The 22,567-nt window shown below is 48.7% G+C and overlaps 1 protein-coding gene across 1 annotated transcript; it reads right to left on the bottom strand.

The window, feature by feature from the left end:
• Positions 1 to 1,091: 1,091 nt before the first annotated feature.
• Positions 1,092 to 19,137, bottom strand: TOMM34 (translocase of outer mitochondrial membrane 34). The gene is made up of 7 exons (XM_025998734.2): positions 18,862 to 19,137; positions 14,296 to 14,395; positions 13,119 to 13,271; positions 9,819 to 9,988; positions 6,756 to 6,903; positions 2,197 to 2,323; positions 1,092 to 2,001 (listed from the first exon to the last, which is right to left on the bottom strand). The coding sequence occupies exons 1-7, from the start codon at positions 18,986 to 18,988 to the stop codon at positions 1,897 to 1,899; spliced, it is 930 nt and encodes a 309-aa protein (XP_025854519.1). The 5' UTR covers positions 18,989 to 19,137; the 3' UTR covers positions 1,092 to 1,896.
• Positions 19,138 to 22,567: the final 3,430 nt, after the last annotated feature.

Genomic DNA, 22,567 nt, shown 5'->3' with positions numbered 1-22,567 from the left:
CACATGGAGGTTTCTGGACACGTGGCTTGAGTACCAGCGGTGCAGGTATACACCCCAGAACAGCAACTGCTTCTAGGCTCTGGGATGGCTGATTGAGGGATTGTGTGATGTAATTATAAAGGAACCCACATAGAACAACTTTAGGATACCTTCTTCCCAGGTCATGATTTTACCTTCTATGTTTTCATTAGTAAATCAAGATGCTTGCCTTCTAGACCTTGAAAAGAGTCATTCAATCGTGAATGGACGTCACCACTGAACTTAAATCAGGTAAGAGTCATGTCTAAGGGGGGGGGGTGATAAAAGGGGTACAGCTCCCCACTTTGGTCCCTAGGCCATACACATGGGTCTGCCTGTGCACCCTAAAATCTGCTTGGCTCGGAGGTCGGTGGTTGCTCACAGTGCAGAGATGCATCCCTCCGAGGTGAGAAGCAGTGTGCTAACAGCTGAATGGCGCTCAGTACTCGGTGACGGGGAGCAAAGGGACAATGAAATCCCTCTGCTCCGAGAGTCCTCAAATTGCTTGCTGCTCCATTAAGGGGAGAACAGTTTAACTGGGACACAGCCCAGGAAAGGGTGGCAGCCCTTAATTCTGGTCAAATCCTAAAGTGCTGTCCACCCTCCTTGCCATGTCTTATGAACTTGAGCAGCACTTTCTGGTCCAGGTCCTCGCCCCCTCCTCCTAGCTTTACAAACAGCTGTTGTGGCTGCTTGGATTGCCTTCCGCCTTCTTCACCAGTCTAACTCCCACATTGGAATTCCATGCAAGCCAATGTCCTCAGGGACCCCTTCTCCTCCAAGTGTCCCACCCCACACGGGACAGGGAAAGCACTCTGATGCTTAAGCAGGCTGCATCTTGTTCCTGGGACTATCCGATCACCTTCTCCACTGCCCACCAGAGCCTCAGCCCTCTGAGAGCAAGGACCGTGTCTGGTTACTGTGATTTCCCTAGACAGAGCCTGACCCATGCAGACATTCCAGGAAGTCTGTTCAATGAGTGCATAAATGCTCAATAAGCAGCAGCTTTTTATTACCGCTAAGTTCCAAACCCAAAGCTGAAAAAACAAACGTTAAATTAAGTACAGCAAATCTTTATGTACCAGAAAGATGTTTAATACAATAGCTTTAAATAACACAGTTCAACAAAGTCAGTTTTGTTCAAATTAACTTCACGTTACAAAGAACCAAGAAGCGTGGAGGGAACCACTGCTGAGGTCAAAAGTAAGTCCCTGCCCAGACTGGAAGGACACGGACTTCAAGGCCTCTCTCCATCCCACCTTCGGGAGCGGCCACACCTCTGGACGCTTAACACCGGTTAGGCACCTCCACGCAGGAGGCAGCAGCATGGAGCCACGGCCAAGGCCGTCCAAGGGTCAGGATTCTGCGTCCCTACCCAAGGAGGGCCCAGCCAAAAGGCACTGGAGCTCTCAGAACACAGGGAACTCTGCCACGGACAGGGTGGGGATGGTAGCCCTGGAGAACCAGCTCGACAGGCTGCTCTGGGTTCTAGTTTCTCCCTTACCCCCCCCACCCCACGAGCTCAGTTTGCTCAGATGAAGCACAGGGAGATGGGTCTGGTGAAACTAGAAGAGCAGGAGGAGCAGCATGCTGGGGCTTGCATGCTGGGGGCAGGGACAGAGCAAAGTCTGGGGGGGGAGTGGGGAATAGGGCTTCAGCTCTAGTGGGGACATTCCAGCAAAATAAAACATCTGTTTTTTTTTGTTTTGTTTTTGTTTTTTTTTAATAACTACTGAGCTTAATTTGAACAGGCAAAGCCTCTTAAGGGCTGGGAAGCCATCAGCTTGGAGTTGCTTCAGAGCTCACTCGGGGGCGTGCCGGGTGCCAGGAGCAGGCACAGAGGACAGAACTTGGGCACAGGTGTATACAGCTGGGATTTTAGTTTAAACTCTGGTTAACTTCCTGCCGCAACCTCTGGGCAGGGACGTTCCTGGGCTCAAGTTGCAGGAGACTGCTGATGTCTTCAAAGCTGGATTTATAGTCCTGAGAGGAGAGAGAGGGTGGTGAAGACGGAGACCCAACTGAGGGGCAGAGGGTCTCAACCCGTGGGCCTGCCCTGAGCGACGTGGGCTCCCCAGGAGATGAACATGGCATCCCCCACCTTGCCCTGCCTCTGCTCTGGACGTGCCACTTCAGACATGGACGTCCCCACAGGTGCCGGTCAGTCAGGCTGTTTACCTTCAGTGCCTTGTAGGCTTGTGCTCGTCTGTAGAACGCCTTCACGTTCTTTCCATCCAGCCTGAGGGCCTCTGTGCAATCCTTCACTGCCTCCTTATACTGCTTCAGGACCAGATGGCAGAGTGCTCTGATGGGGGAAGACCATTTGGAGGGTTCAGTCATGGCTTCGAGGCCGCCCACCAGCCATAAGGTGGGGGTGACTGTGGATTCGCTGAGCACCCGATCTGTGCTGGGCCCCCTATAGCTCCCTTACCCCTGCAGCAATGCTGGCCCTGCTCTACAGATGGAAGGCGCTGGCGGGGTGGGGGTGGGGGCAAGGGGAACACCTGTACCAGGGCTGCTGTGGGGCGGAGCCTGGACGGGGGCACAGCCTGCAGGACTCCACACCCTGACTGGTTGGTTCCGTTACTCAGACTACTCCACGTTCCCATCCTGTGCTCTTTTGCTCCTGATAGATTAAAAAGCCCTCTACCTGAAACATCAGAACTGGACCCTGAGGATGGGCATGTGGACATGCTAGCGGGAAGACATAAAGATGTCTGCAACTCACTCTGAATGTGCCCAAACCAAGATGGACCAATCAATGGCTACACAGTGATAGAACAAATGTAACACCACATTAACGAATTTACGTGTATGAGTGTTCAATGTACAATTCAACTTATATTGTGATAATTTTCATAATCCTGGGAAAAAAGTTGCATGCATCCATCCATATAGCGTTCTGCATCTATGGGGAAAAAAGTATGGACATCTTCCTCAGTGTGTTCTCCCCAGACGGCCACTAAAAACAGGTGTCTTGGAGCTCCTTCCGGAACTCCATTCCACCTATTTGCAATGGGAGCCGTATTCACTTAGTTGGATGAACCATAACTTATTTTACCAATTCCCTATCTGGATGTATTTTTCATTCCTCCCAGTTTGTAAATGTAAGATGCTGCTATGAGCCTCCCTGTACATAAAACTTAGATGCCTACTGGGAGGGATGGATGGGTCAACAGATAGGTGCATTTACAATCTTGACTGTTATTGCCAAAACGCTCTCCAAAAGAGCTGCTCTCTTAGGCTCTATCCATAACTATTTCTATTTTCCTGTAACTGTACCAACCCCAGGTGTCAACCTTTAACTTCAGTCAATAATGGAAGAAAAGGTCTGTTTTACTATAGTTGCTTTAAATATGCACAAAGCTCAGTACCTTTACATAAGGCTTTCTAACCTCATGAAATCAAATTTACCTTTAACGACCTCTGTGATCCCTATCCCCTACCCCACAACAATTTTAATAGTTTCCCCACTATGAGATAATTAACCTACACATTCTTCTAGAACTTAATGGTTTTACTTTCTACATTTGAAACTGTGATCTGCTTAGAATTTATTTTAAAAGATGGAGTAAGGTAGAGACTCAGGTTTATTTTTAACTCCTATCCAGTCAACGGAACACCATTCATTGGATAATCCCTCTTTTTTCTACACTTTATCATATGCTGAATTCTTATGCTGCTATTCAGATTTTTTTCCTAATAAACTTTGGAACCATCGTAAAGAAAACTCCAGTGGTTTCATTATGATTGAGTGGAATTTATAAATTAAAAAAATTGATACAAGGGGGAGCTTTTTCTAAGTAATCTCTATACCTAGTGTGGGGCCCAAACCCATGACCCTGAGATCAGGAGCTGTATGCTCCACTGGCACAGTCAGCCAGAGTATCCCCCCAACACTGCTATGTACGAACTTAAAAGCAGGCACAAATTCTGGGGAACTCTTCCCACTGAAGGGGTCCTAATTTAGGCAGGTTCTGTGACTAACCAGTAGAGAGGAAAGGATGTGCTATAAGTTCCAATTCTAGGTTACATAGGCCTTGGGGCTACAGCCTGGGTTCTTGAAGCCTTGAGCTGCCATTTGAGAAGCCACCTACCCTGGAGCCACCATGCTGTGAGGAAGCTCAAGCCAGCATATGAGAAAAGGCTGCCAGGACAGAAGGAAAAAATGTGCCAGCTGGCCCGAGTGGTGCCGTCCCCTAGCCCTGGGGCCACACATGCCAGTGAAGGCTTCAGAGGACTCCAGCCACACCTACTATTTTGTTGCTCCTGAGAGATCCTAGTAAGGTCTGCCCTTTCTGAATTCCTGCTCACAAATCATGAGCAAAATAAAATGGCTGTCGTAAGCTACTAAGTTTTAGAAATAGTGGTCCTTGATTTAAATTTCAACATAGAATTCTAAGGAAACTGGTTTTCTCCCAGTGGGCTCTGGCAAGTTAGAGAATTAGCTAAGTTTCTGGGAAGTAGAGGAACCATGCATTACATACGATGTGGGGACTGCAGAGTATAAATGTGATAGTATTACATTAATACTTCTAAAGATTATATTTAAGATGTTAAAAGTGTGTGACTCTGGGCTACAAAATAAACCACCTTGGCTTTTGGTAAACAATGATTTTTGTATCCAGTTGAACGGTGTTCATTACAAAGGAGTCTGGGAGATGATATAGGTGAGAAGGAACCCAAGCTTTGGAGTCACAAAGACCTGGCTTAAGTCCCAACTTGATCAAGTATTTGTTATTGAGCTGTGTGCACATGAATTCATTTTTCTGAACCCACTGTCTCAGAATAAAATAATTCCAGAGTAAATGAGACTCTTTTAAGGGTTCCTTCAGGGCAAGCAGTCGGTGCCGGGTACGTAAGTGACAGCCCCACTGAAGTACCAGCTGCACAGGGAGAACTGAAGGAAGGCCTAGACGAAGCCCTGGTGCAAGAGCTGCAGATGTACCAGGTGGAGCACTGAAACAGCATCCGGGATGCAGTATAGCTCCAGCCACAGTGGATGGAAAACTCAGTTTTGTGTCAAGTTATTGGGCCTCTAAATTAAATTTATAAGTTATATGGAACCACAACCAAATGCCCACCAAGTCAGTCAAAATAATCCTAAGGTTAAAAAAAATAATAATAATCTTAAGGTTTGGCTGGAAGGACAAACCTGGAAAAAAAGCCAGTGATGTTCATATAGCACTAATAATTAAAATGGGGTAGCATAGACACACTTGCATGAAAATCCATATTTAAACAAAGCACTGTCTTGAATGTGTTAAAAACCCAGGAAAATAGGCTAAGAGAGGTCCCTCGCAATCTGAGGTGAACGAGTGCAGTGGGCTCAGAGACAAGGGAGTCAAAATGCTGCTGCAGAAACAGAACAAATGGGCAGCAGCCTTTCCTCTGGTGAGGCCAGCAGACTGAGGCACCCGTGGTCCAATCAGCCAGTAAAACCACGTCCCAAATTCTAAAATCCATGCTTTAAAACTAAACATTCTCCTTTTAACTTATTTCACAGCAAAACCTGACCTGCGTAGGCATGAGGCCCCTTTAACACTGCCCCATGTGAACACAGGAGTTCCCTATGTTTCACGGCAGAAAGGTTAACAGCGAACTTTAGCAACCGCCCCCGACCCTGTGGGAGTATTATGTAGTCCAGTGTATGGATCGTATTACCTTACTCAAATCTGGAACACATTTTATATCAAAAATTTTGGATAGGGAATGGCAAGACTATAGTAGATCCAAGATTTTTGAACTAAAGAGTAATATGTATATGTTAGCAGTATGGGAGGAACAATCTATAACATTTTATAGTAAATCTTTTATAAGAAAGACGTGTATCATGGGACGCCTGGGTGGCTCAGCAGTTGAGTGTCTGCCTTTGGCTCAGGGCGTGATCCTAGATTCCTGGGATGGAGTCCCACATCGGGTTCCTTGTATGGAGCCTGCTTCTTCTTCCTCTGCCTATGTTTCTGCCTCTCTGTGTGTGTCTCTCATGAATAAATAAAATCTTAAAAAAAAAAAAAAAAAAAAGATGTGCATCAGATTTGGTCCCTTGCTGAATGTTTGAATGTTTCAAGGTTCTGAGAGGAAAACTAATAGATCTCATTGGAGCCAGGTCTGTCTCCACCATTTACTGGCCAGGCGAGTTGGCGTAAAGCCATTCTGGCTCGAGCCTCTGATTTCTTGACTTTAAAAGGGGAAGACCCCGACCACCAGTACACCTGAGTATGTTGCAAAGCCGTGACTCCTATCCAATAAAGGGATGGTGCCCCCACTATGGGTGGAAAGAACCGGGAGCCATGGACAGCAGCCCATGGTGCAGGGTGTTCACTGGGCCACAGATCACAGCCTCCAGGCTAGAGGACCCTCTCTCTTACTCCCAGGCCAGGCAAGAGTCCACACCTTGGGTTCTGAAACTGTGCTGAGACTGTGCCCGTCCTTGTAGCAGGAGGGTCCTGGGAAGCTGTGGGGCTGGGGGCAGGGGGAGGGCCATGAGACAGGCAGGTGTTGAGGCCGTGTCTATATAACAAGCATGCTGCTTGTCCTCACTTGGATGGTTCATGAAAATCTGAGTCTCCAGACTGACAGGACTCAGCTTCTGTTCGTTTAAGAGAGCGAATGCCACTGGCCACATCCTCCTCACGGTGACCAAACACCTGTGAACACCTATTTCGAGCTATGACGTACTGACTGAACCCTAGGAAGGGAGAACCCGCCCCAGTCCAGCGGCTGCGTGCAGATACCTGTTGCTGTATGTGGCGGACTCCATGTCACTAAATGAGAGGCTTTCACTGTACTTCTCAATAGCTTTCTTATGGTTTCCCTTCTTTACAAGCTCATTGCCTTCTTCCTTCAGAGCTCTGGCTCTCTCCACATCCCCAGCAGAAGGCACTAGATGCAAATTCAGAAGAGGAAAAAGCCATGGAGCGGGTGCCTGAGATCCACGATGCCTCGCCAGCATCGGCTCTTCCCAGGCATCTGTGACCCTCCCCGCACCTGCCCGGGCCTCCCCTATCCTGCTCTAAAGCAGCCTCCCCGAGGACCGAGTCCCCCGTGCAGCTTCCAGTTTTCAGTCAGAGGAGGTTGGGGACTCTTGATGGAAACACACACAGATGTGCACATTAAGAACAGATACGTGGTGCAAAGCAGGCCGGGTTGGAGCCCCAGCACTGCCGCTCAGGAGCTGGGGACCCGGTGTGACCTACCTAAGCCTCTGGGACCTGGGTCTCTCTGTACAATGCAGCACCATGGGGTGGAGGTGGGGGGCACCACCTTCCCCACACTGGCTAGCGTGTGGCTAGGACAAACCCTGAGAGTATCTCACAAAGTGCAGAGCACCCTATAAACTTACAGCAGGAGAGTAAGCAAGGATTTAAGCAAGTCAGCATCTGAGAAAGAAAGAGTGTAGCTCCTAGGCTTTCAGAACAGGGCAGAAGAACCCCCTTGCCCCTCGTCTCTGCTCCTCCCCTCACCCCACGCAGCTCTGCCCCTGCCTTTCTTCCCGGACAGAGACAGCAGGTGAGACAGCAGGTGAGCTCTGGGATGCTCTCGCCAGGCCCTTAGGCCCTTCGCTGCACAGCCGGGACTCCCGCTCCAGGCCCGCCTCCCAGATCACTGGGTTTCTTTTTTAAAAACTATCTTTAAAATCCTGAGTATTTAAGGCAAGGGTAAGCAAGGCTTTAGGAACAAAGCTAACACCCTTGAATTCATCCCTCACCTTGAGAGAGAGACACTTATCATGGCCTTCGGAGCCCTGGAGGGCCCCCTCCCCCAGGCAACCCACCCCTGGAGGAAACCATGGTCCCCAATTCTGTGTGTCCTTCCCCCCTTTTTCTTGGTAGCTTAACTATATATATGTATATGTGTATATTTATATGTATATGTGTGTATATATATAATTATATATTTATATTGTATATAATGTATATTATATACATACTATATATATGTAAATATATACACACACACATACCACTTGCTGTTTTTAAATTTCATATAAAAAAAACAAATAATTCTGAGCATCCTTCCATAACCTGGTTCTGTTTCTTCCCCTCAATACTACTCCTCAGAGTCGCCTGCACCGACACATCTCCCTGGGGTTGGTTCATCCCCACTGCCGCAGTTCGGCTCACTCATCCCTTCTACTCAGAGATCCGCCTCGCTTCCAGCTTTGCTGTCTGCTGCTCTCGCAAGCATTCTGAGTGGACACACCTGTCACCTGTTGGGGCCACAATATACATGCACCTGCAGCTTGCCCCTCACTCTGCCACACGCCACAGGCTGCCGTCGTGCTCACTCCCACCTCCCACCAGCAATACCACGCACTGCCTTCTCTAGCTCTCTCCGTCTCTGCCAGAGACTCCCTCCTCTTCTCCCTCCCACCTGAAGAATGCCCCACTTCGAGGTCTAGTTCAACATGCCATCTCCTCCAGGAGCCTTCTCCGGCCCCCTAGGCACACGTCTGTTAGTTCCTGTTTTGAACTCCCCCAATACTAAAGGCTCTAAAGCACTTGTCCTTCCTCCTGTATTTGAAAAATGCTGTTTATGTCTCAGTCTCTTATCCAGACTGAGAGCTTCCTGAAGGCCAAGACTGTCTGTCCTCTCTGTGTCACACTGCTTGACATGGAGCCTGGAAAATACATGGCTCGGTGACTATGAAAGAATGAAACACGTGGTGGGTGCACTGAAGCCGTCTAGTTCGCCAGCACCCCACATTTCCATTCCAGAGAAGAGTGGGGGGGACACATACCAGGTTCCCCTGAGTGCTACCCATGGCCACACACGTTCCCTCCTGGGGAGGGGAGCAAACCTGCTGTCTGCTAACACCCATTCAAAGGCTTTGGGCCCTCACACCTTTTGTACCTCCCATCCTCCATACCTAGCTTGCTGGGCCTAGCTACTTCCCCAAGGCGCCAGTGAGCTGGATGCCTAAAGGATGGTATCCCCAAATGCACACTGTGGAGGCAGAGAATCTCCTGTTTTGGGGCTACCTGGCTTTGATCTTCCCTCTTATTCCACCTCCAGGGCCTCACTGATGTGGGTGTTCTCATTCCTCTCCAGGTATGAAGTTGGGGGCAGATGGCTCAGGGTGGAGCTCATCACAGATCTCAGCCCCTGGTCACGGGGACTAGTTCAGAGAATGGCCTGTGACCAAACAGGCCAGAATACAATGAGAAGACATGTGACCTAGGGATTCAAAGGAAAGAAACCCTCTCTTTCTTAGGGAGCTATCAGAAGACAACCACCTTTTCCCACCTTTTTCTCTTCCTCTGGGTCACAAGGCCAGGAACTATTTAACAGCTACTTTACTAATGGGAGGGAAGATTGTCCCAAGACAAAGCAGACACACCAGCGGAGAGAGCTGGGAAGACTACAGAGGAATGGAGTCAGAGTCTGATGTAGTGAACTGCTGGAGCAAACCTTGCCTGACCCTGAACTTGGAACTTTTCAGTTCCATGAGCTAATGCATTTTGTTATTTTTACCACGTTGAGTTTTTCTGTTCTTGCCACCAAAAACATCCTAGATCATCCATCCCCAATGCTGCCAGAGGAAAGAGAAGGAAACTAACGCTATATACCTATGTCAGGCTGAGAATTCAACTTGCCTTCTCTATCACTGAATCTGTAAAGTGGTGGGTGGGCTTTCTCATCGCTCTCAGGATGGAACTGAGAGGACAGTCTCTAAGAGAATAAGACTTGTTTTCTTACATAATTGTTATAGCTCAAGCATCGCTGATTTTTACAGGATTACTCTAAAGGTGGCTATGGGGAGATTGTAATGCTCTGGGTAGGAAGTCACAGCTTACCTGTGGTCTTTGCAGTTGTGGTTTCTTTGAATTTGCTTTTAGCTACCTCTTTCTGGTATTCCGGAGGCGAGAAATCCCACCTCTTCTGGGCTGAAACAGGCACCAGGGGAATAGAGGGCAGCTTCAGGCGCCACTGGGGCCCCAGTGAGTCCACGAGAGCTCTGGTCATTCTGGAAAGGCAGGCAGTATTTCAGGGAGGTTTGCAGTTGGGTCAAGATATTCCTTCTCTCATAAATCCAAAGTGGGTGTACGAGAGCCATCATCCCCTTATAGCCTTCTGACAACCAGCAGGAACGGAACCGAAGTCTGCCACCATGACCCTCCCTCCCTGCCTGGCCATCAGTTGGCCACACTGTTACCTTCAAAGTGGTGACTGCTGCTTCTTAAGGGTACTTCAACCTTACCCCCGAAGGACCACACACGCCCCAAGAAGGGACTATATGTCTTATATTTTCTTAATGGATCTATTACAAGGTCATGTAAGCACCTGACATTTGATTACTGCTCAGACTTTTAAAAAATACAAATCTTAGATCATTATCAAGTTTTAAAATCCTCCACCAGTTCCCATTTTCCTAGGTTGACAGGGCCTGAGATCTGGTCTCCTCCCCACCTCCATTTTGACCGTGTGTCACATTCCCTCTCGATCCGTTTGTTCCAGCCTTTGCACATGCTTTTCCCTCTACCTGGAATGATCTCTTCACTTCCCACTCCCCATCTCCCCCTTCTGGGCCCAGCTAACTTGCTTAAAACGCTGCTTTGGGACCACATCCATTTGGTTACGTGATCTCCAGCACTTAGCACATCGCCAGGTGGGTGCCAGGTATGTGCTCCATCAGTGAGTAAAGCCAATTGTGTGGTTTTTCTGCTCCAACGACTGGGCTCCTATGTGACTAGAAACAAAGGGTCACAGGCTGCTATCACTACAAACTCATAGTCTCTGACTAAGCCCCCAAAGCTATTTCAAACCTTCACCTTCCTCAGCCCGGTTCCCCAACCCCTCCTGCTTTTTCAGGGCACCCTTCCTGGTCCCACCTGCACGGGCACCGAATCCTTCCTATTTCTCTCCCGTCACCACTGAGGAAGTGATAAGGCCAGTCTCTCCACCTCAGCTCTGGGCCTCACCTCTTCCTACCTCCATCAGGAACCACGGCCAGCAGCTCTCCTCTAGCTTGATCTTCTCTACTGTCTTCCAACTGTCTGCATTTAACTACTTCCTCACTTCGTAAGACTCCCCTGGAGACCCTGCTCTGCCACCGCAGCTGAACTCCCCTGCTTCTTACAGCCAGGCTTCTTAAACCCACGGCCACCTGGGCTTCTGACCCTCCTGGATGCTTCCATAACCACCAACAGAAGCTCTCACTCTGAATTCAACGCAGAAGACTGCCTAAGTCATTAGAACACCTGACGGGAATGATGTCTTCACCCTTCTGGAAAGACTTCTTCCCTAAATGCTCCAAGTTTCCTCCTGCCCTCCAGCTGCAGTTCTCCTGGGAGTCCCTGAATGCTGCAATTTTCAAAGCGTCATCCTGCTCACTTGCTGGGGGGGGAGGGGGGTGTCTTTTTTTTCTCCCACAACCTCAACTCACTTCTATGCTGACAGACCTTCAAATCCACATGCCTGCCTTGTATTTGTCTCTTCTGCTCCAAAACCCACATAACACCAGCCACTGTCCTTAAGTCTCTGGGTCCCCTCCAACTCAATGCATCAGCCACCGGATGATTCTCCTGTTCTTCCCTTCTCACCACCGCAACAGCCAAGTTCCCTGGACTGCTACTTAACTGTCCCCAGAACTGATCCCCCCATCCTCTTTCCACTGTCTCTACCCTCTGAGTTACTCCCCAGCCCTTCCAGTTCTGCTCTTCTTCATGTCACCTGGCAACATGGCAGCCAGGGGGCTCTTCTCCCAAATCTGCTCATGCAACTCCCCTGTGAAAGACCCTTTCACAATGCCTCACCCTGCCTGGATTAGGTCCAGGCCCTGTGTAATCTGGCCTCACCTCACACGTCCGAGCTGAGCTGCTCACCAGGAGCACCAAGTGACATGGGACTTCTCACAACTCCTGGAATACATCATCCTGGCTCATCCTGCACAGCTGCCTTTCCTGTGGCCTTGGCCCCAGATGTCTCTGTTTCTTTCTTTCTTTTTTTTTTTTTTAATTTATTTATTCATGAGAGACACAGAGAGAGAGAGAGAGGCAGAGACACAGGCAGAGGGAGAAGCAGGCTCCATGCAGGGAACCTGACATGGGACTCGATCCCGGGTCTCCAGGATCATGCCCTGGGCGGAAGGTGGTGCTAAATCACTGAGCTACCAGGGCTGCCCCAATGTCTGTTTCTCAGCCTCAGCTTACCTCCTCTGCAAAGTCCTGACTGGCTCCCCAACCCCCGGCTGGTCAGGTGTCCCCTCTGCCCCCACAGCCTCCTGGGCCGCCTGCCACCACAGCACCCACCACACTGTGGTGCGCTGGGCTGTGACTGGGGTTCCCCATGAGACCAGGGGTTTCATCAGGGCAGGAAGAGCTTTGTCTCAGGCATCACCCCAGGCCCTAATGCAAAGTCGGGTACATCTGAGTGGCAGATCAGGCCCTAATGCAAAGTCAGGTACATCTGAGTGGCAGGTTCTGCTGAATGATAAAAACTAAAAAGGAGGCAGAGAGAAAACAAGTCAAGCTAAAAGCAATACACCAAACACATGCCACGAAGTCCTGGGAAGGGTTTGCTATTACTGCGGAGTCTGGCTTTTGTGCAGCCCATGCAAAGAGGGGAAACACAATCAGTTACACAAATGAGGGCATCTGTGGCTAGAACAAACTGCCACTCAAAAGCCAGAAGGAAATGCCCCTGCCAGGCCTCACACAGGGGTTACAGTACCACACTGACCCACCCCTGCGAACACCACTCCTGTAGTGTTGGGTCCCAGATGCCCCTGTCTGTGTCTTACTTTCCCCACTCCACAGAGGTCTGTGAAACAAGTAGGGTCTGGTCCTGTTTTTTTATTGCAGTCCTCCCTACATATTGAGCACAATCCCTGACACAGAGCTCAGTAAGTTCTTACTATGCGAATGAATCTGAGCAGCTGGGTAATCAATCCAGCAATCCTCTCACTCTGACCTCTCAAGGCCCCACTGAACACAGCAGTGGACTCGATTCTTCTTCCACCCCTTCCCCACGTGCTCACTAGGAGTTTCTCGGCCTTGCTCAGAGGGACCCCCAGAAGGTGACCAAAGTCGTGGTCCCGAGTGAATCCCAGAGGACAGGGAGTTCTAGAGAGACAGCCTGAAGTGACTCAGGCTCACCTGTTGATGCCTTCTAGGGCCGAGGCCACCTTGTCATCAATCTGCAGCACAGTCTTATAGTCGACGTAGGCCAAGGGGTACTTCTCCAGAGCCTCATAGGCTGATGCTCGCCGCAGCAAGGGCTTCATGCTGAAGGGAATCAGGGCCAGCGCTCTAGAGCAGGGGGCAGAAATGTCATCTGGTTGTTAAGTCACAAGGCAGGGTCACCGGCAGCTTCCAGTACACAAGAGGTCACATCTGGCACAGAGACACTGCTAAAAAGGCCAAACCTTAGCAGAGGGGCTTTCCAGCTTAGACTGAAGAAGAGAAAGGAGGATGGGCAAAAAACCACAAATACTGTGTGTCCAGGCACCAATATTCATAGTTGCAATCCCCCCACATCAAGAACAAGTGCCTGTAGCTTTTATTCTTCCAAGTGTTTCTACAGAGTCTGACCTGGTGGGAGAAACAGGCTCTGCAGTCAGATGGAGTGGTGTCTGGACTGCCACCTCTGCCACCAACCACATGGCCCCCAGCAGATCACTTTACGGCCTCCATTCTAGCCTGGGCCGGACGGTAAACTTACCCCGCAGAGCAGTCATGAGCCTCCCAAGAAGGAAACCTGGCATAGGCCTGGTACAGAGCAACTTACACGGGCTCCATGAGCATGCTCACCTCTCCTCCTCTCATCTAGCACCAGGGCATGAATTAAGGTGAAGCCATAGGATATCGGGTCTAGGAACACATGAAGGCATGTGTCCCACTTCAGTGACGAGGAAATAAGGCAGTGTTAGACTGCCTTGCAGAAGGAACAAGTATGAAAAACTGCTGAACGTCCTTTACATCTGGGTCAGATGGATACTTTCTGCTCCTTGCTTCACTAACCTCTGTCCCTCTTTCTTTCTCTCCCATGCACATCCACCCCAGAAAACACCTGGGCAAACCAGTCATGAGTCTGCAACTCAACCTCACCCGGGGGGCCCCAAACCTCACAGGGCCCTGGAGTCCCACCTCTAAGTCCTTGCCCTACTCCCTTTCTGGCAGACTCCGGAAATACAAGTCAGAGGCCACAAGCACCAGTCAGTGACCTGGTGACACCTAAAGACCCTTCCTAATTATCTGGCATAGCTCTAGCTGTGGGAATCGGTCCAAAGAAGAGCCTCCTCTCCTGAGACCCGAGGTCACCCCGGTTACTTACGAAGTGCAATCCTTGATGCAGTCCCTGCAGTTGCCATCCTTCAGGTGGCACGCGGCGCGGTTAGAGAAAAGAATACTTTCTTCTTCAGGGTTCGAACAACCTGCCAGGTGGAAGTGGAAAGTACGAGATTAATAGGGAAATGGATGCCCTGGGACCCTGGGGTGTCTTTCATTCCTGAGCTCTCTGGGCTACCTGACCAGGCTCGCTGGTCTGATGGACTGCCAGCTTTGTCATCCTTACATGGGGGGGAGAGCAGCAAGCTTCCTGCCACTCACAGGGAACCAAGTACCTTCTCATTCATTCACTCCAACACTGAAGTTAGGACCAGGCAAAAGACAAAACAGGAACCAGCTGGCTTCTGCTCAAAGAAATCCATGCCTAACTATGTGTGTATGTGTGTGTGTTTGTGTGAATTTTGTTACAAAAAGCATGTAAACCCAGTAAGAGGGGTTCCTGAAAAAGAAAAAGAAGAATGTGATAAATAGACTGAACAGGTATTGTGGGGACACAAAAGACAGAGACTAATCCTACTTGGTCAAATCAGAGAGGACTTTGCCAGGACAATGCACAACTTAATTAGGGGATGGATTCAAGCTACCCCCCCCATTGGGGAGGAGAATTATCAGACACTTCTCTAAAGGTAATCCTTATCCTCAGCAATCTCAGAAGCCCATGTCTTTTACTGTGTGGCCACGATGACTTTTAATTTTAAAAATAATTTTTCGGGCAGCCCAGGTGGCTCAGCAGTTTAGCGCCACCTTCAGCCCAGGGCCTGATCCTGGAGACCCAGGATCGAGTCCCATGTCGGGCTCCCTGCATGGAGCCTGCTTCTCCCTCTGCCTGTGTCTGCCTATCTCTCTCTCTCTCTTTCTCTGTGTGTGTGTGTGTCTCTCATGAATAAATAAATAAAATCTTTAAAAAATAATAAATAAAAATAATTTTTCAACCACTTCATACCCACTAGCAGAGGCCATAATGGAAAACAAACAAAAAGCTCCAAAACTATTAAGTGCTGACTCAGTAATTCCCCTCCTGGGTATATATGCCAAAGAATTAAAAACAAACTCTTTTCTGAAGACTATAAAACATCTAGAATACAGTAAAAGATATACTTGACGTCCATCACTGGACTTGGCATACATTACATTTGTTCCCAACCTTTTTCATTTCTGAGATGGCTAAAGCCCCACTTATCCTCATCTTTTGCCCTATGCTTCTTCCCCAGACTCCGGGAGGTCAGCGTAACCCTGAAGTTGGTATGTAACATTCTTCTTCTTCTTTTTTTTTTTTTTTTAAAGATTTTATTTATTTATTTATTCATGAGAGACACACAGAGCGAGAGGCAGAGACACAGGCAGAGGGAGAAGAAGGCCCCATGCAGGAAGTCTGACATGGGACTTGATCCTGGGTCTCCAGGATCAGGCTCTGGGCTGAAGGTGGCGCTAAACAGCTGAGCCACCTGGGCTGCCCTGTAACATTCTTTTACACGTTATGTTTGCCTACCTCTATTACAATATGGTTCACAGGGAAGAGAATATGCCATTTTATATCTTTCAAAGCTTTTAGAAATTAAGTGGTACCCCGCTGCCTATCCTTCCACAACTTAATTTTTTCCACTACGTATGTTGCCACATAGAGGGATGATCGCTTTTGTTCAATATCGACAATAACAAACCTAAAAAAATATATAATAATTAATGCACACATTAAAAACAACAAAATAGGGCAGCCTGGGTGACTCAGCGGTTTAGCGCCGCCTTTAGCCCAGGGTGTGATCCTGGAGACCTGGGATCAAGTCCCCCGTTGGGCTCCCTGCATGGAGCCTGCTTCTCCCTCTGCTGTGTCTCTGCCTCTCTCTGTGTGTCTGTCATGAATAAATAAAATCTTTAAAAATAATAATAATAATAACTTTCTCCCTGACTTTACAAGGCCCTGAGTGGGACAGCAAAGTACAGAAAAAAGTAAAATATATCCTTGCCCTTAAGGAACAAGTACTCAGAACTTGCAGTCCCTCTCAAGTCGCTAGGGCGTGGCCACACAGAAACAGCAGCGGTGCCACGGGAAGGGCACGGGAACCTACGATTCTATGGTGAGCCCACAGGAGTCACTCAATCCCTCTGATGGTATGTGCTCACCTGTCACATCAAGATTCTACTTCACAGACTTGCTGGAACGGTCTATTTTGTTAGGTTGCTCCCTGCTGTCCTTTCAAGATCAGCAAAACTGATCAGAAAAATCAAGGGATTTGCCCATAAAACATGTGAAAAATTAATAGCAAGAGCAGAATCAAATGCTGGTCCCCCCTACTAAATCCAGACTCCAGGCCAGTCCTTCTAAGAATCCAGAATAAATCTATACAAAGGAATAAGCTTTTCCAGGTCAACTGGGGTAAGATGAAAGAAAAAGACAGAAATATCAGTATCTCAGATTTGTCAGTGACTTCATCAAGTGAGGCTGAGATGAGGAGGTGGGTCTAAAGAGGAGTGTCCTAGAAAAACAAGAAGATTTGAGGAGAAGTCTAGCACAATGATTTAAAACATGGACTTAGGGATGCCCGGGTGGCTCAGGGGTTGAGCGCCTGCCTTTGGCTCAGGGTGTGATCCTGAAGACCTGGGATTGAGTCCCACATCAGGCTCCCTGCATGGAGCCTGCTTCTGTCTCTGCATCTCTCATGAATAAATAAAATCTTAAAAAAAAATTAAATAAAACGTGGACTTAAAAATCAGACAGACCCATATTCAAATCCTGCCTCTGATTCCTTCATTGTGTAACCCAGGGTTAACTCTTCTGGACTCCTCATCTATGACGTGTCTTATCCATAAGTTTGTATGAAGATAAAAAGGAATGATGTCTGTAGTGTCTAGCACACAGTAAAGGACTCAACAAATGCTAGCCGAGAAGAGAAGGGGAAACAGGTACTACAGAAAATGAGGGCTCATGGGTAAGACGTTCTGGAGGAGTTTGGGGGCAATGGGCTGTGGTTGGTTAGAATGAGGCCTACCTCTTCTCCAAAGTGTCTTCCAATGAGCTAGAGGCCGGGAAGAACTGATAAGGATGTGCAGCTCCTCTATTTAAAACAGAGCTCCACAGTAGCCTCCCATCAGGGAATAAAATCCAAACTCCTTACCACCACCTACCATGTAAAATGCCTATGCAATACGGCTCTCCTACCTGCCCTCAATACTTACTATTCCTCCACTCTCTATGGGGCTCACTAGGCGCTGGCTCCTGCAACACAGCACGCTTATTCTGCCCTGGCGCCCTTTGTAAAGGACAGTTCTCTCCACCTGGAATATGCAGCACCCAAAACTGTGCCTGCTTGGCTTCTTCTCATCATTCGGACATCAACATCACTTCTAATGTCACTTCTTCCAAGTTGTCCCTGACCTTCCACTCTAAAGGAGCTCCCCAGTCACCCCTCTCACCACATTACTGTATCTGCCCCTTCCACTTTTTAAAATATTTTATTTATTTATTCATGAGCGAGACAGAGTGAGGCAGAGACACAGGCAGAGGGAGAAGCAGGCTCCCTGCCCAATCCCAGGACCCTGGGATCATGACCTGAGCCAAAGGCAGATGCTCAACCACTGAGCCACCCAGGTGCCCCTTATATTTATCTTCCTCGCAGCCCTAATCCTTATCAGACAGGCCTTGTGTACATTTGGATAAAGAAAGGTGGTATATCCATACGACAGAAAATGAAGCAGCCTTAAAAAAGAGAAGAAATGGGGGGATCCCTGGGTGGCGCAGCGGTTTAGCGCCTGCCTTTGACCCTGGGTATGATCCTGGAGACCCGGGATCGGGTCCCACATCGGGCTCCCGGTGCACGGAGCCTGCTTCTCCCTCTGCTTGTGTCTGCCTCTCTCTCTCTATCATAAATAAATAAAAATTAAAAAAAAAAAAAAAAGAGAAGAAATGTCACATGCTACGACATGGATTACAAGGCCCTTGAGACCGTTTTGCTAAGCGAAATAAGCCAGTCACAAGAGACACTGTATGACCTCACTCATTTGAAGTACCTAAACTAATCAAAATCATAGGTAGGCAAAGGAGAAAAGTGGAAACCCAGGGCTGAGGGGAGGTAAGGAAGACAGATTAGTGTTTAGCAGGTACAGAGTTCCACCGTCGCAGATGAAAAAGTTCTAGCGACCTGCTGCACGACCATGTGAATGTACTTAAGAGCCCACTTAAAAATGGTTAAGGTAAATTCAACGCTGTGGTTGGTTTTTTTTTTTTTTTTACTGCAATAAAAAAAAATGTGATAAGACCCCCATTACTATGGAACTATGTTTGTGATATGTCAGTGAAAAAGAACCAGGAATAAAACTGTATTATAATTAAAAAAAAAAAAAAAGTGTTATGGGCCAAGGAAGTTTCTCGTAGGATGCCGGGGCGGGTGGGGGAATGGCGGGAAGGATGCCCGGGAGCCCGGTGAGCCAGCTGGCCGCGGGGAAAGCAAGCCCCGGGCTGACCCAGGGCGGGAGCGAGGTCTGGGCGGCGGCGGGGGTCGCGGAGGGAGAAGCCGGCCGGCGGGGAGACGGGAGGGCGCGGGGGGCCAGGTCCTACCTTGCGCCTGCAGCGCCCGCAGCGCGCGGCTGTAGAGCCCCGCGGCCTCGGCGAACTGGCCGTTGCGGAAGCTCTGGTTGCCGGCGGCGCGGAGCCCCTCCACGGAGTCTGCGAGCTTGGGGACCATCCCGCGGCCGGGCCGGCGCACCGCGGGCGGGGGGCGCGTCCGTTACCGCGCCGAGGCGTGCGCAACCGCGAGGGCGGGAGCACCGGCGGCCGAGGACGCGGGCCCGCCGGGAGCCTGCCCGGGAGGGGGAGCGGATGGGACGGGGCGGGGCGGGGCGGGGCGCGGCGCGCGGGGCGGGGCCGGGGCTGCGCGCGCCAGGGGCCCCCTGCGCATGCTCGGGGCGGGGCCGCCCGGCGGGGCGCGCTCGGGCCCCCGGAGATGCGCTGGGCGCCGCGGTTGCCGAGACTCGGTAGCTGAAACCGTGAGAGAGGCCCGGCGCCTGCTCGCAAGGAGCTTACGCTCTAAGGGGCACCGATGCGCTGTTAAGTGTTGAGCAAACGAACACCATAGTCTCTTGTGATTAGTGCTGGAAGGAAAACCGAACGGGGATGTAATGGAAAGCGACCACGTGGGGACTATTTTAGATCAGAGGGTGGGGGGTGGGGTAGGGTCTCCGAGGGACTAACTGAGCTGAAGGGGCCTGAGAAGATGAAAGGAGCGCGGGCCCAGACAGACATAGCAAGTGCAAAGGCACTGAGGCTGGAAACTAACTGGTACCTGGTGCTCTATAGTTAATTGATTTAATGAATGATTGCACTGATAGGCTGATGAGGATCTTTCACTGAGGGAGGCTTTAGCTTAGCTTCAGCGTCCTGTCCCACTTGATGTGGGACACTAATTGCTTGTTGCCACCTGCGCACATGAAGCTGTTTTTCTTGCTTCCCAACCTTTACTTATGCGCCCCACCCCCTGCAGTTTTTTTTTTTTCAAGCACTTCTCTTCCTGATCCTGACTCCATCTGTAATCAACTCAACCATCCTCTCTGAACGCCTTTCTTGACTCCTCAGGTCTTTTTCACTTTGTCCCGCCTCTGCTCCTATTGCTCCCAGGGTTTATCTCTCATTTAGCACTTATCACTCTGTGATTGTCAGTTTACAGCTTTTCTCAAACACTGTAAGATTTTTTAAAGGCAGGTAGTAAAAAAAAAATAAAAATAAAATAAAGGCAGGGAGTAGGCCTTTATTTTTGTCTCCACAAGACTTAATAGGATCTGGCGCCAAACATGCAGTTATAAAGGTTTGTTGGCAAACAGCTGGTCTCTGAGGTGTTTAGTTATAATTATTTCTGTAAACCTCACCCAACCAGATTACAAACTTTCTGGAGGTTGAATGGCTGTTCTGTCTGCATCCCCTCAGTCCAGGGCAGGTCCCCCATGTGGAAAGCATGAACACTTAGTGTGGTAGGGAAACCCTAGGAGGGACACAAACTGTTGGTTATCTACTCAACAGCTTCCATCTTTGCTTCTAGAAGTCTGAATTCTCCTGGTCCAGGGAATATCAGGGTTTCTTTAAACCAATCACAATCTCACTTCCTTTTGCCAGTGATTGGCCAGGGGTGGATGTGACCCTGATATACCTGTCGAGATTATGGGTATTTTGCCAGTGATTGGCCAGGGGTGGATGTGACCCTGATATACCTGTCGAGATTATGGGGATGTCTCCTGGGTGCTTATGGGAAAGTTTTTCTTCCCAGATAAGAGGTACAGGACTGCAAAACAACTTTTTTTTTTTTTTTTTGCTTTCTTTATGCTTTGGGTACTGTTAAGGATATACACCTGGACAGGTGACAGTCATTTTGCAATTATGAGGCAAAAAAAGCACAGGTATGAAAAATCAATATGCTGAGTAGGGCGGGAGCTGAAAGATGAAATTGACATTGTTGATCTGCTGAGTCAACCCTGGAATGTCTGACTTCTGGACTGCTTACTGATAAACAGCAAATGCCACAGTGCCTTAGCCACCACTTAGATTTTTTTTTCAGTTGCTTGCAGGTGGAGATATTATAAATGGTGCCACCATATTATAAATGGTACAAATTCACTGGTGGCAAGTGGTATTTTCCAAAAATGACCAGAACAATAATTTCCAGTCCTCTACCCTCTTCCAGAACTTGGCCATCAAAGAGATGGAGTCTATCTCAGCTGTCTTTGAAACTGCAAAGGACTTTGAGGCCCCCTCAACAGTGGAAATGACATTATCTACCTTCCAAAGCTATGCCATTAAAAGGCACTACAGCTCCCTCCTGGCTCTCTTCATAAATACCCTCATAACCTAGCTTTTATTCTGTGAGGAGACTCAAACCAAACCAAAACAGAGAAGGCCCTTCTACCCCCAGGGCCAAGTAAGCTCCTAGCCAACAGCCAGCACCAACTTGTCAGCCATGTGAGTGAGGCATTATTGGATAGGAATTCATCCAAATAGTGAAGGACTCTTAACACCATGGAAGAGTTGAGCCTTCCCTGCTGAACTATGCTCAAGTTGTAGATTTATGAGAGAGAAAAAAATACTGTTCTATGCCACTAATTTTGGGAATGGTTTCTTTTCTTTCATTTTTAAAGATTTGAGACAGGGATCCCTGGGTGGCGCAGTGGTTTAGCGCCTGTCTTTGGCCCGGGGCGCGATCCTGGAGACCCGGGATCGAATCCCACATCGGGCTCCCGGTGCATGGAGCCTGCTTCTCCCTCTGCCTGTGTCTCTGCCTCTCTCTCTCTCTGTGTGACTATCATAAATAAATTAAAAAAAAAAATTAAAAAAAAAATAAATAAAGATTTGAGACAGACACAGAGTGAGCAGAGGGAGAGGGACAAGCAGACTCCCCACTGAGCTGGGAGCCCATAAAAGAGGGGGGGGGTGATTCTAGGACCCTGAGATCATGACCTAAGCCAAAATCAAGAGTCAGTCGGATGCTTAACCAACTGAACTACCCAGGCACCCCTGGGAGTGGTTTCTTACACAGCAATTGAGAGATGGCAGTCCCTTCCCACAATGCTTCCCATAATATTAGGGCTTCCCTTTTATTAGGGCTGATAAAAGCAGAACTGAAAGAATTTAAGGAAGGGAGATAATTGGGGGGTCGGGGCAGAGGGGAAGTCTTCTAGGAGGTGACTTTTAATTTTTTTTAAAAGATTTTTATTTATTTATTCATGAGAGACACAGAGAAATAGAGACATAGGCAGAGGGAGATTTCCCGCAGGGAGTCTGATGCGGGACTCCATCCCAGGACTTTGGTATCATGACCTGAGCCAAAGGCAGACGCTCAACCACTGAGTTACCCAGGTGCCCCAGGAGGTGACTCTTTAGAAACAACTTTATTGAGAAATAACTCACTAGCATATAATTCACCCATTTCGAGTACAGTTCAGTGTTTTTTTTTTATTATAGAGTTGCACAATCATCACAATCTATTTTAGAATTTTCATTACCCCAAAATGAAACCCTACATTCTTTTAGTTATGTCAATTCACCTACCCCATCTCCCCCATCCCCAAGCCCAAACCCAAGCCCAAAGCAACCACTAATCTACATTCTGATATATTTGCCTACTTTTAACTTTTCATGTAAATGGAGTATGATATATGATACTTCGTTGGCTCCTTTCATGTAGCATAGTGTTTTCCGGGGTCATCTACGGTGTAGCATGTATCAGAACTTCATCCCTTTTTACTGAATAATATTCCATTGTATACATTTTTTTGGGTGT

The sequence above is a fragment of the Vulpes vulpes genome, chromosome 14 (genome assembly GCF_048418805.1).
Source record: "Vulpes vulpes isolate BD-2025 chromosome 14, VulVul3, whole genome shotgun sequence".
NCBI classification, from domain to species: domain Eukaryota; kingdom Metazoa; phylum Chordata; class Mammalia; order Carnivora; family Canidae; genus Vulpes; species Vulpes vulpes.
This window is presented reverse-complemented; position numbering and strand designations above follow the sequence as displayed.